The following is a 14393-nucleotide window of genomic DNA, read 5'->3' as shown; positions in this document are numbered from 1 at the left end:
GAGAGGCCGAGTGAGAGAGAGAAATGGGGAGAGCTAAAGAGAGTTGGGATGAGTGACACATGGCAAAAGAAGAGTGGAATGTTTGTGATTTGTGGGACCCACGAGCCAGGAAAATTATAAAATATTTAAAATATCCTCAGACAATATTTTAAATTATAAAATACCCCGAAATTCAAATTTCATAAAACACCCTCAAGTTTCATAGTTCTGTAAAAACTTCGTCGTAGGTCCAAATTTGATTCCGCTTGCGCCTACGCTTTCGTATCATCGAGTACTTGGATATGGTAAATTAATATCTCAAATGCGTCACGTAATGATGGTCAACAATAGTCAACACTCTCGCCACTATGCGCATTTTCGTCAAATCACTCTTTCAGAATTTATAAAATTGTAAAAATAGGGACGGGTTGTCACAAAGACACATGACTTATTTTAGATATAAAAATAAACGAAGTAAAAATGAGATAACAAATTAATGATTTTGAAAAATTAAAGATAATTTGTTTAAAATTTTAATTCATATGACAAATTAAAAAAGACGTATGAATTCATATGACATCTGAAAAAAAAAAAAAGAAAAAAAAAAGAATATAATAAATAAATAAAACCCAGCAAATATCATTGCTAGACCCAACAAAAACACAAAAACAGCCACACACTACTAAAAAAAAAAGAATATAATAAATAAATAAATAAAACCCAGCAAATATCATTGCTAGACCCAACAAAAACAGCCACACACTACTAAAAAAAAGAATATAATAAATAAATAAATAAAACCCAGCAAATATCATTGCTAGACCCAACAAAAACACAAAAACAGCCACACACTACTAATCAAGCCCACAAGACGGGTCTGGTTTCAGATTGGGCTCCAGGATAGGAACCAACTTTTCAAAATTGTCCTCATGTTCATACATGTAGACCCAAGCAAAGCAACAAGATACCCCACCAAGCCATATAAAATGTAACCTTGCAGAATTTATAGGGCAGAAAGTTTTAATGAGGGGAAATAAACTTTTCTCTTAATCTTGTCTATAAATAAAAAAATCATGCTTGATATGGATTTAGTGGGCATGGTGGTGAGACTAGTACTTAACAGATCGATCGGATCAAAAATACACGTTTCCAACTCAAATAAAGTAGCCACTTAGTACTACAGTTTGTGATTTTTTTTTTTAGCTGTAAATGAGATGTCTTTGATTGGATTCTCGCCAAGGGAGAATTTGAACCATATTATTATGGCTAGTTCATTGTGACATTTAGCCACTCTCCTTCCCTCTTAGTGTAGATATTATCATTCGTTAAAAAAATAAATAAATATATAATAAAAAAAACTCAAATAAAACAAAAGGTACAATCAATTTGCCCAAACTACATAACTAAAATCATTATTGGGCCAAAATTTAGCATGCACACTTAATTTCTTAAGAAAGTTTTGATGTTAGTACTTAGCCCTCAATTTTTTTTTTTTGACACTAGTTAGATTAATCATGTTTAGTGCATTCAACCTTGAGAAATGCTAAGGAGATTATTTTAAAGTGAGATTCTTCATGGACTATCTATCACTTTATAGTTTAATATTAATTTTCGTACCAATATTATAAAACATTGTGTTAAAAACATGAGAAAGCAAAGAGTCTATGGAGAGTCCCACTTTTTAAGAAAGTCTCATCAACATTTCTCTTCAATCTTTATTAAACATCTACACACTTACCTTACTATTCTTTCCTTAACCACTTGAGACTAGTTATTCTTTCAACGAGCAAATATAATGATTACTTTTTAGGGCATATTTCCTCCTTAATTTTTAGATAAAAAACAGCCTCTTCAACTCTTTACCATAATTGGGTACTTGCTCCATTGGTTCGCAAAAGTGTCAATAACAATAACAAGTAACAACCATCCACTTGACAAGTTTAGATCTCTTAAATTATAAGTTCGTAATTAATTTATCTCTCTATCTCTTAGTGTAAATATATCGTTTATCATTAAAATAAAAAGATAAATACCTTTTTGATCTATCATTGTATTTCAATTTAGTCCCTCAATATTTTTGGTTTTTCCTTTTGTGTCCCCGTATTTTAATATGTGAACAATGTTGGTGATTTATAAAGGACACTTTCATTATCGTCGAAACATTTTGGTACGATAACGTAATGCCAAGGGAAAAAAATTACACAGAAAATTATAGACAATATGATGACAATGAAACTGCTCCATACAAACCCTTCTCCTTTAAATGAAACTCTACTGTATTTTTCACCAGGGACCACCTCATCAAATTATTAAAACCTCAACCTACAAAGTCCCTATCTGGTAGAGTATTTCTCATGTGATGGACATCCTTTGTCCCATTCGAAGAAAATGGAAAAAGGCAAAGAGACCTTCCCCTTCTGAGCTTCTCAATAATAATTCGTATACATTGTTTGTAACTTTGTAATGCTGCATATGCATCAATCAATAAGGTAATTGAATTTTGCATGCCAAATATGAGAGAGAGAGAGAGAGAGAGAGAGAGAGAGAGAGAGAGAGAGAGAAGAAAGTGGTTGAGTGCGATTGGGACCAGACTGATCGGCCGTGTGGACCACTGCATCTATCTATCACATGATAAAGCTTAAGCTTTGCTCTCTATATTCCCAATCCCTCGTGTTTATAAACCTATTCCTAGGACACGTAAAAGTGAAACATTTTTTGGTGTGTGGTGCCCTTGTCATTGTGTTGGTACCAATTTTTCAATACCCATCCCCAACAATTTGAGGCTCCAGAGTGACTACAGTTATAAGATTCCGTATTTTTAGAATTTATTGTGGATATTATTTTTCTAACTAGGATGAATTACTAAAGTGGAAGAATTATGCATGTAGTTACGCATATTGACACTAAAATATTTTTATGATTAAGAGGATTAAAGGTGGGAGGTGACACTATCTTTGTACTTCATGCAAGTGGACGAATCGGCAAGTACAAAGATGGAGGTTTCCGACTTTCAAGAGGCCGTTACCCCTATGGAAGATTAGAATCTTAGACATAAACTACTTTTTTAAGTTGAAATTGGACATTGGGGCTGAATTCCTCCTAGTGGCCGAACCCCCCTTGTTTTTGGTTAAATTTTGAACAATTTTCCTTTATGTTTGGATTATTTGTTTGTGATTTGTTTTTGGATATTGAGTTTTTAATTAATTACCATCCTTGAATACTTAAAATTATTTGAATGGATAGAACTTATATGCATGTGAGCGATTCAAATTAATTTTTCATTCTAGATATGATTAGTGGGGAAATTAGTTGTCTGGCAGATAGTGCAACCACGCACATCGTTTTGCATGAATGCATCTATTTCACTAACTTCATACCTAAGAATGCACCTCTGACAACCTTCTTAGGCCCATCCAACCTGATTGAAGGATACAGTAAGGCACGCATAACGTTGTCCAATGGTACAATCTAGACCATTGATGAGGCACTCTATTCTCTATGTTCTGGAAGAACATTGTTGAGTTTCAAGGACATTAGAGATAATAATTACCACGCTGAAACCCACGTAGAAAACAAAATTGAATTTATGTGCATAACTTCCTATGAATATGGCCTAAAGCGTATTCTGGAGAAGATGGAGCGTATCCCGGGTGGTCTGTATACTACGACCATACGCCTCATAGAATGCCACTATGTGGCCGGCCTTACATCAAGGACCGCACATGAAATTACACTTTGGTATGATCATTTGGGACATCCTGGAAGAATAGCGATGCGCCGTATCCTCAAATCATCACACGTGCATCCCCTAACCCGAAGTTTAGGTTTGATTCAAGGAATTGCATGTCAAGCCTGTTCAATGGGAAAGCTTATCATTAAGCCTTCTTATGACAAGATTCGTTTGAATCCTCCCATTTTTTCTACAAAGGATTTAGGGGGACATTTGTGGACCGATTCACTTTCCATGCGGACCATTTAGATATTTTATGGTTTTGGTTGAGGCTCCCACACGTTGGTCACATGTGTGCTTGTTGTCCACAAGGAACATTGCATTCTCCAAACTGTTGGCTCAGGTTATCAAGCTCAGGGCTCACCACCTTAATTATCCGATCAAATCCATTCGATTGGATAATGCTAGAGAATTCAAATCTAAAACTTTTGATGACTATTGCATGTCGGTTGGGGTTGAAGTTGAACATCTTGTACCCCATATTCACACCCAAAACGACCTGGCAAAAGCATTCATTAAGCGCTTACAAATGATTGCTCGATCGTTGGTCATACGTACCAAGCTTCTGATCGCTGCTTGGGAACATGCAATATTGCACGCAGCCATGTTGGTCCGCCTGAGACCTATTATGACCCAACCATATAACGTGTTTCAGTTGGTTACTGGTTATGTGCTGATTTTGTTGCCCTTATGTATAAAAATGGGGCCTCAGCGAAGAATGAGAATCTACATCGGATATGATTCTCATTCGAGTATTTGTTACTTAGAACCTTTTGACAGGCGATTTGTTTACCACTTGTTTCATGGATTGTCACTTCTATGAAACAGTCTTCCCGTCATTAGGGGAAGATAAGAACGTTAACGTTCCTGAAGAACGACGTGAATTATCATGGATGAATCCGAGTTTGTCTTATTTAGATCCCCGCACCACTCAATCTGAAACTGAAGTGCAGCGCATATTAAATCTCCAGAGCATAGCTCAAAGCATGCCAGATGCTTTCACCAATCTAGCACAAGTGACAAGATCACATATTCCAGCTGTGAATACGCCTGCAAAGATGGATGTACCAAATGTATGACGAACTTCCCTCCTATAGGCCTGGGACGCCACTTTGGCCGATCCACGTACATTAGCAACTAGCCAATCATCTACCCCTACACACAAGCGTGGCAGGCCTTTTGGTTCAAAGGATTCACACCCCCAGAAGAGGAAACACATGGCACATGCTGCTGAAAAGCCTACCGTGAATCTGACTATCGCTTACTTATTCTATCTAACTCATGAGGAAATTCTAGATTACGGAAGCGTCCTTGAAGAGATGAATCCTCCTCCTAAGAATAGTGAGATTTTGATCTATTATGCTAGCTTAGATGATGTATGGTGTAGAAATGAGATGATCGTCGATGATGCATTAGAATATGTAGTAGTTATTGAGATCATGTTGAGCGATAACATTGAACCCTATTTCTTTGATGAATTTTGACGTAGAACCGATTGGTCAAATTAGAAACAAACAATCCAAGTTGAACTCGATTCGCTTTCGAAACATAAGGTGTTTGGACTTGTAGCTCATACTCCTTCACATGTGAAACCCGTTGGCTACAAGTGGGTTTTTATTCGGAAGCGTAGTGAGAAGAACGAAATTGTGCGTTACAAAGCTCGTCTTGTTACTATAGGCTTCTCACAACGTCTCGGGATTGACTATGACAAAACTTATTCACCCATTATGGATGTGATTACTTTTTGCTACCTTATAAGTTTGGTAGTTTTCGAAAAATTGAGCATGCAACTAATGGACTTAGTAACTACGTATCTCTATGGGGATCTTAATACGAAATTTTTTATGAAAGTTCCCAAAGGACTTACATTAACTAGATCAAATATTTCCAAACCCCGGAATACCTTCCCAATTCAACTGAGGCGTTCACTCTACGGTTTGAAGCAATCCAAAAGAATGTGGTATAACCGTCTGAGTCAGTATTTGACTAGTCAGGGATATATGAACAACGAACTATGCCATTGTGTGTTCATTAAGAAGTCACATTCCGATTTTACGATAGTTGCAGTATATGTCGATGACATGAATCTCATCGAAACTCTTGAAGAGTTCGTGAAAACTGCGCGCACCTGTGATAGGAGCATATTTATGCGCCTAAGTGTAAAGATGGCTAAAATCTGTGGGAATAATGATTTTTAACATGTCATGTGCATTGGAAATCCCTGAGACGATTGTTGGAAGGTGTAGGTTGTGTTTTGTTCGTTTTGTTTTGTTTTTGGTTTCTTTTGTTTTATTTTGCTCGAGGACTAGCAAAAGCTAAGTGTGGGGGAATTTGATAGGAGCATATTTATGCGCCTTAGTTTGCTTGTTTTCTTGCATTTATGTTGCTAGTACTTAGTAATTTTAGTACTTTAAGCTATTTTCGTGTGTTTGTCGGTCCAAAGGGCTAAAGGAGCAAGAAAGTGCATTTTGGTGCATTTTGGAGTAGTTTGGGGCATTAAATGGATTGCATATGCTTAAAGCCAAGTAGATGGACGAAATTGAAGAACAAAGAGTTCAAAAATTGGAAACCAAAGTTTATATTCTTGGCTTAGAAGTTTCCTAATCCTACCTCCCTTATTCCTTGCTGCACAAGCCACTCCACATTCATCACCAACACAACCATGCAACCACACATTCTTCCTCCACACCTTGCCGTGCATAACCCACCACATTCCAGCCATTCCACACACCTATCCAACCTAATCCACATGCATTCATCATCATAACCTAGCTGTCATTCCACATGCACATTCACCCCTTTCTCCACACCAAAACCGTGCACATGCATTCCCCTTGTGCAATTCCAGCTTTCCACAACCAACCTAGCTGTCATTGCACATGCATTCATCATCATTCACCCTAGCTTGCAGCCACATGCACCCAAACTCCCCTTTGGCCGTGACTTCCCCTTCATAACACTCCCATCCCATTTCCAGCTTTCCACAACTTTTCCTAGCTGTTTTGCACATGCATTCCCTTCATAAATCAGCCACATGCACACTCAATCAGCCATCTCCCTTTGTGCCGTGCATCCCACATGCACTCTTTAATTATTTCAGCCACATGCACCCATAATCATTAACACCTTGCAGCCACATGCATTCCCCTTTTCATTTCCAGCTTTCCACCAACCTCCTAGCTGTCATATTCCCTCTTTTTCACCTATAAATAAACATCCATTGCAGCCACAAGGGGGGATTCATTCAGCCATTTTGACACAATTTGGAGCCGTGCAAACCATCCAATTCCCATTCACACACCAACAACATCCCCTTGTGCCGTGCACTTCCCATCCCTCCAAAACACAATTCCAACCCCTCCCCATTCCATTCCACATACAAATACAACCCCAAACTTATCCTTAGACCTTATGCCGCAACAAAGAGGAAGAGAAGAGGGCCTAAACGTTCATACAATTCAAGTTTGAGTTGTTGGAATGTTTAGGTGTTTCTTTTCCTTTGATTTCAATGTTTAATTTAAATTCTCTTTGTTTTGTACGTATGAGGAACTAAACCCCCCTTGGCTAGGGGGGGGGATTCGAAATACATGTTTATGCTTGCAATATGATTTGATTACTTCTAATTGCGTTTCATAAGTTGTGAATTCAATTTACTTATCTATATGAATTACACTTATTTATGTATGTTTATTGAGAGTGCACGCTTAATTTTCATGCATGAGTATGACGCTAGAATATAAGTGAGTTTCACCTAATCGTTACAAACTTATATTCACAAGTAGTAAAAGTTGATGATCTCAATTGCGTTAAGTAAATTCTTGGCATAAGTTTCATGCAGGTCATAGTAACGAGTGCTTCATCAATGCTTATGGTTTTCAAAGAACTTAATGATTCTTGCTTGTATCTCTATTATGCAGTTCATATAGGGAACTTGTGGGGAATGCTTTGGTTTGTCGTATGCAATCATCCAATTCAATAACGTTAGGAAAATCTGAGGGTTAATTAGTGCAATTCACGGTTAATCTGGGGCGTTGAGAATTCATGGTTTATTGAAAATCAATTGGAAATCGTTTTATATGCAAGTATAACATGTATGGAGATGAACCCCTTAGCTAGCCTTCATTCCATCCAAATTCGTTTTACAATCTGCTTAGTTTATTAACTTGTTTTGTTATTTAAATTTTCGTCAATTCAAAACCCCCCTTTACTTTCTTGTTCTTTAGTGCTTAGAATATGTTTAGTTTATGTTTTAAAGTGTTTTGAATCAAGCCATAATCTTAAATTCGTCCAAAATTGGGTTTAAGGTCAGAAACTGCCTAGTTAGTGTTTTTAGGCAGTTTTGAGTCTTTTGGTTTGTCTTAGTGTTTTAAAGTTTAGTTTTGCATTCGTTAAGTCTAGTATAGTGTTTTATCTTGTGTTTTTACGTTTTTGAGTCAAATCCAAGTGATTAACAATCCCTCCTAATCCCCGGTCCAAAACAATCCCTACTTACATACTTACTACAATTGATAAAAAGAGGGTTTAATTTGTATGCATATAATTCCCGCATCAACCTGAAGTCGGAATTTAAGATGAAAGATCTAAGAAAGACTCGATACTATCTCGGTCTCGAGATAGAGCATCATTCGGATAGAATCTTAGTTCATCAATCAAACTACACCTAGAATGTGTTGCGCCGTTTTAATGAGGATAAAGTGAAGCCTTCGAGTACTCCTATGATCGTTCAATCACTAGATGCAAAATGAGATCCCTTCTATTCGAAGGAGGATGATGAAGAGATTTTGGAGCCTAAAGTTCCTTATCTAAGTGCGATAGTCGTTTTATTATAGTTAGCTCAATGCACTAGACCCGACATTTCATTCGCTATTAATCTTTTGGCAAGATACAATATTGCACCAACACGCAGACATTGGACTAATGTTCAAGACATCTTCCATTACCTTAAGGGTACTACGGATTTGGGCTTGTTCTATCCCTACAGATCCTTGAGTAATGTCATACCTCCCGCTTCTTAAGTCAATTCTCATCTTATTGGTTATGCCGACGCATGATACTTATCTAATCCGCACAAGGCACGTTTTCAAACGGGTTATGTCTTTACCTTTGGAGGCACCGCAATCTCTTGGAGGTCAACAAAACATACCTTAGTTGCCACCTCGTATAACCATGCTGAAATTCTCGTCTTACATGAAGCAACTTGGGAATGCTTTTAGTTGAGAGCAGTTGTGGGCCATATTTGAAGCTCCTACGATCTTTACCTCGTCGTTGATATCCCTAGGACGATCAATAAAGACAACACAGCATGCATCAAACAACTCAGAAAGGGTTACATCAAAGGAGACAACACTAAGCATATAACGCCGAAGTTCTTCTTCTCATATCAACAACAAGAGCATCAGAAGATTGAAGTCACGCAAATCCGTTCACAAGACAATCTGAGCGACCTCTTCACCAAATCACTACCGAAGATGACATTTCAGAAGCTTGTTCAATGAGTAGGTATGCGTAAACATTCTGAGTTGTAACATTGCTAGTTCTCTTTGGAATTGTGTCAAACTCAAGAGGAGTATCCTGAAGTATACTTGCTTGATCTTAATGTACTATTTTTCCCTACGATTAGGAGCATTTTCCCACTGGGTTTTTGCTACCTAACTAGGTTTAACGAGGCACCCACATTGGGTTGATCATATGCCTGATGACGTCCCGTAGACGTTTCATTTGACTTTGCATTACTCATGCATTTTTCCTTAGACTATGGATTTTGTCCCTACTCGGGTTTTTGCCATAGCCCTAGGGTTTTTTGTGAGACTTACTTCCTTATGCAAGTTCCTACCTTATTGAGAATAACGTGTTCCTTAGAATCAATGCCGACGAGTCAACTTCCTCAACTTCTACATGATGCTGAATCTACCTTGAGTATTTACACACTGAAGGGGGAGTGTTGTAAACTTCCTATTAAAGTGTGATTGTGTAAATCCTAGATTAGACTTGATTCTAGTTATCCTTTCCTATTTGACTTGTATTCCTTGGAGATGAAGGATTTCTTCTCTCCTTTATTACTATAAATAAAAGCACTACGTAGGAGGGAAAACAACACACATTCCCCTACAATTCTGCAAACACACATCTCTCTCTCAATCTCCCCTTGCCGCCGGCCCCCCTTCCCCTTGTCAGATAAAATAAGCTATAACAAAAGATACATTCTTATTTTATTTGGTAAACAAGGCAATCAGAATGTCAATCTGTTTCTTGGCCAAATCCGCATAGAATGAGGCATGCAAGGTGGCGTTAGAAAGCTTATAATTTTCCCTTCAACTTTGCAGAAGGAAAGTTTCCCTAAAAACATCATTTTCATGACTTCAGTGCCCACACAAGCCCGAAAGGTCAATCTACCCAACACTGTTCATGTGCACTGTTTTAATCGCCACGACCAAGTGGCCTGGAATTAAGGGCTAAGATTTTGGTACAATCACCTTCACTTTCTAGGGAATCAGCTTGATTTGAAAATCACTTCAAAATTTCATTGTTTCATCACTTTCAAGCAAAACAAATTTGGCTTGTCCTACAATCAAAACATAAAAGGAAAGTATAAAAAATTTCCAAAAATATGTATGTACATGTAACTAAGAATAGAGTAAAATATAGTAAATTATTGACTCATCAAAGGCCACGCATAAGATGCTATAATTTTATAATTTTAGTGGTCCATAAGAAATGCTACGATCAACTGCACACAACTAACAAAATCATATCATTATAACTTTATAATCATTATCCACTATAAACTGGATGATATTACTAACTTTCAAAAGATTAAATCATGTAAAAAGAAAAAGAGAGAAATGTCCTATCATTACAACTTTCATAATCATATTGTATAAGTATCATTATTCATTACAAATATCCTATCCTTCTTGGGTATTTGAAATGGTAACGTGGATTGAGTCCACTTATCATGCTTGCCATACATTTATTTCTGTCCCATGATGTATTATAATAAATTTAAAAACAATAAGCAAAAAAAATAAAAAAAAAAATAAAAAAATAAAAAAAGCCTATGAAAATCACGAGAATATAAAAAAATATAGAGAGGAGCATACAACACGAGAATGATTACCTTTGCTTCAATAGCCCCACCAAGTACTTTAGCCTCACAATGAGTGAGAGATTTTCTTTGAAATTCATATAAGGTGGCAACTTTTATCATCCAAATAGATTTGAACTTTATGCAGACATCTATCTCAGCCAGTAAAGTAATTCTAACTTGGAAAATGCTGGCCGGGCAGTAAATGTACCCTTTTGTTTAGGTGAACCAGAAAAATCTACTTTTCCTACTCTTTCTTTTCAACTGGAGTAGTCCATATTGCTTGCCATTTTATGCAATTATTGGTAACACAAACACTCAAAAGTCAACTAACAAGGCAATGGGCAAAAAATTGGGACTAAACAAACCATGCTTTTCATTTCCCATTGAAAGATATACATATCCATAAAAAGATATAATAAGTTCCAAACAGAAGCATCAAGGAAGTGCTTGAAAAAGAGAAGCAAACAGTTTGACAAATGAAGAAAAAAACATAAACTTTAATTTTACTAAGGTGATGGAGGCCAACCAACTTCTCCTGCATCCTCATGGTGACCAAGTCCTTCATAGAACCTCAGCTCAAACTGGTCCAGCCTCTCCTCACCATCCCACATCTCAGCATAACTCTCATCGTCGTCATCATAGTAATCATCCAATTCACCGGCTACGAATTCCCACGCCAAATACTCTGAAGCATCGGAGAAGTCTGAGCAATCTTCCCACTCATTCCTCTCATAGTAGTCCAGAACAAGAGGCCCCAAAACCTTCAATTTTGGGTACTTTTCTTTCAGGAACTTGTCCTCTAGTTTAACATCCCAGCACCCTCTCAAATCCAGAAACTCAAGCTCGCGGCAGCTTGAGAGTATTTGGAGAGCACTTTCTGTGCTGATAAGATGGTATGCCATCTCAAGGTGCTTGAGCCTAGGCATTGTGGTGGCAATGGCACAAGCCTCGTCATCCAGCAAAGGCTTGCCTGCTGTATCCAATGGGTGCATGTTCCGACACAATGCTACGAGCATTTTACAGTTCTTTCCAATGGTCTCTAAAGCACGAAAACTAATTTTGCCACAGTAGCTAAGATCCAGGAAAGTGATATTAGAGAGCCTTCCAGCAGTCTTTTCTACTATAGAATCACTAATTTCACTTCTTGGCAGCCTCAAGGTCTGAAGGGAACCAGCACTTGCAAAACCAACGAGATTAATTAATCAATTATCATAAACCACTCTTCCTCCACTTGCAAAAAAACCTTAATTAACAGAAGACATTGAATATATAGTCTTAATTAATAGTGATTTGAAAGTATATAAGAAGATAATCATGACTGAAGGTTCCCATTGTACTAAATGCAGTCTAATGGGATTGCACAAAATGTTCAATTATCGGAAACAAAATGACGGAGCATTCGCATATACAGTAAAAATTTGCTAGTATGCTTACTGATCAGCGATGTGGGAGAAGATCCTATCATTTTGGAGGCCGGAGACTGAGAGCTTTCGGAGCGATCCACAGCTTCTTGCAATCAGCATTTCGAGCATACGATCGAGGTGGTGAGGTTCGCATCTGTTACTCCAGTCCTCAATGTCAATCTCTTGCCAGCAGTAAGGCCCCAACACTGCCTTGTTCCAGGATTGGCAAACCCTCGGGATCACTGTCAGTATCTCCTGTAGAGTGAGGTTGCTGAAAATCAGACCCAATGCATCAGGTATCAATTCATCCCAATGCCGAAAATCACTTCCCACTTCCATCTAGTCTGCCTTCAGAAAAATGATAAAAAAACAAATCAATAAATTTTAACAGCTAATCCATACCATTAAAGTTGAAAAACAAAATACGATATTTCTACATAAATCTCATGTAAAAGTAATAAATTTCTTGGATTTCATGAGAAAATCAAGATTTAAAATAAAAAAATAAAAAAAAAAAAGCCGTGAGCAGATGTAAATCCATGATATTTTTCCACTAATAAATACTGCTGGAAAACAAAATGTTCATCTATGCCGATAAAAACAAGAATTACAAAAACAAAAAAAATAAGACAGAAAAAAAAAAAACAATCATCAAATATTAACCGACCGCATGTACAGTAGTTGTATGAGAACATAAACAGAAAAACAGCAGCGATAAATGACAGATTAATTCATCAAAATTACGACCAAAATCTTGCGTAGATCCGGCAACATTACATGTGAACAAAAAGAGGTTTCTGTCCAAGTGGGAGCTAAAAGCAGTAGCCAGCCAACGAAAGAATCGAAATCCAGGAGGTTGGAACTTAGAAGACAGAACATGAACAGATCAAGAGGAGAGCCAAAACCCCACTTTGCGAATCGAAGAAAGTGAGTTAAAAATTAGAAATTTAAGCTCTGAATTTTGCATTTTTTTTTAATGATTTGGGAACCCAAAAGCACAGAAAGAACAACTGCTGCATCTCAAAGTTGCAGTCTTTGAGCTGCCCCTGCTTTTGCAACAAGTTCGACACTGAACAAGATTAAAGCTTTTACCTTTTACTGGATTTTGTTCTTGTTTTTGTAGAAGAAAATTGGACAGAAATTATATAGTAAAACATAAAAACAACATTAGACTGATTAAACGGCCTGAAGAGGGGGATTTGTTAACTTTTTAAGGATTTGGATTATGCGAACAACTTACCTGTTTATCCGCAGAGACTAAGCAAGGAAGAGAGAGAAAGAGAGAGCTACAAAATGCAATCCATCTACCACCAACAAGCAGAAGTCAAAACAAGAAAGGTAAATAAAAAACAGAGAGTGAAAAAGAAAACAAATACGTATGAAATGAGGTAAATTACCTATTGATTGATATCCGCACTCCAACTCTCTGTCTGCCCACTTGGAAAGCAGAAATTAAAAATGGATACTGGAGATTGTCACAATTAAATAAATACGACCAATTTCTAATGGGCAGATATCCACACACGTATATGAAATTAAAATTTCCTAAATTTATTGGAATTTTCTGAAAGATAGGATGTGTGAGATGACTAAATGAGCAGGTGCAGTAAATAACACTGTGGAGAGATGGAGACTCGAGAGAAAGTTACATTTTCCAACTGGGTTGTGTGGGAAAGGGAGACACCGACACGAGTCGGTGGCTTAAAGGAGTGAGAGAGAGGTGCTGCAATTGCAAATGCCCATCTGAAAAAACTCGAAAACTCATTATTGTTTATGATATTTTCTGATTTTTTTCAACTGTTGAAGAAAATGTTGCATTTTCCAACTTGAAAAATATTGACCACACTTAAAACAGTGATTCAATTTTCAACCTGCAGGTTCCAATGCTATCTTTTTTTTTCTTTTTTCTTTTTTTTTCTTCTTCTTACTCTGCAAAATAATTTGACTGGTTTCTTTTGCTTCGGTCAATATCCTTCTCTTTTTTTGTATTTATTTTTTCCAGGAACAAGTTAAATCTGTTTTGGGTTTGCAGTAAATGGAGGTAGAACAACTGGGGAAACTCAGATGAAGAGTTAAATTTGTTTTGTGTTCTATCTTTTCGGAAGGCCAAGTTTGTTGACGATTCTTCTGTAAATAGCTGCTACTACTACTAGAAAATTTCTCTTATTGTGACATTTTTATGTGCAAAAATCAT

General features: G+C 37.1%; 1 protein-coding gene across 3 annotated transcripts; it reads right to left on the bottom strand.

Moving 5' to 3' along the window:
- Positions 1 to 11145: 11145 nt before the first annotated feature.
- Positions 11146 to 13718, bottom strand: LOC137749211 (F-box protein FBW2-like). 3 transcript variants are annotated; one of them, XM_068489332.1, is made up of 4 exons: positions 13597 to 13718; positions 13440 to 13503; positions 12231 to 12543; positions 11146 to 11972 (listed from the first exon to the last, which is right to left on the bottom strand). In XM_068489332.1, exons 3-4 carry the CDS (start codon positions 12536 to 12538, stop codon positions 11303 to 11305), a joined length of 978 nt encoding a protein of 325 aa, XP_068345433.1. In that variant the 5' UTR covers positions 12539 to 12543; positions 13440 to 13503; positions 13597 to 13718; the 3' UTR covers positions 11146 to 11302. The 3 variants fall into 3 exon arrangements, with proteins under 3 accessions (XP_068345433.1, XP_068345427.1, XP_068345438.1); XM_068489326.1 differs by having other exon boundaries at positions 12231 to 12547; positions 13597 to 13717; XM_068489337.1 differs by lacking the exon at positions 13440 to 13503 and having other exon boundaries at positions 12231 to 12547; positions 13597 to 13685.
- Positions 13719 to 14393: the final 675 nt, after the last annotated feature.

Source organism: Pyrus communis, chromosome 1 (genome assembly GCF_963583255.1).
Source record: "Pyrus communis chromosome 1, drPyrComm1.1, whole genome shotgun sequence".
Lineage (NCBI taxonomy): Eukaryota > Viridiplantae > Streptophyta > Magnoliopsida > Rosales > Rosaceae > Pyrus > Pyrus communis.
The sequence above is the reverse complement of the archived record's forward strand: the minus strand, read 5'-3'. Positions and strand labels throughout refer to the sequence as shown.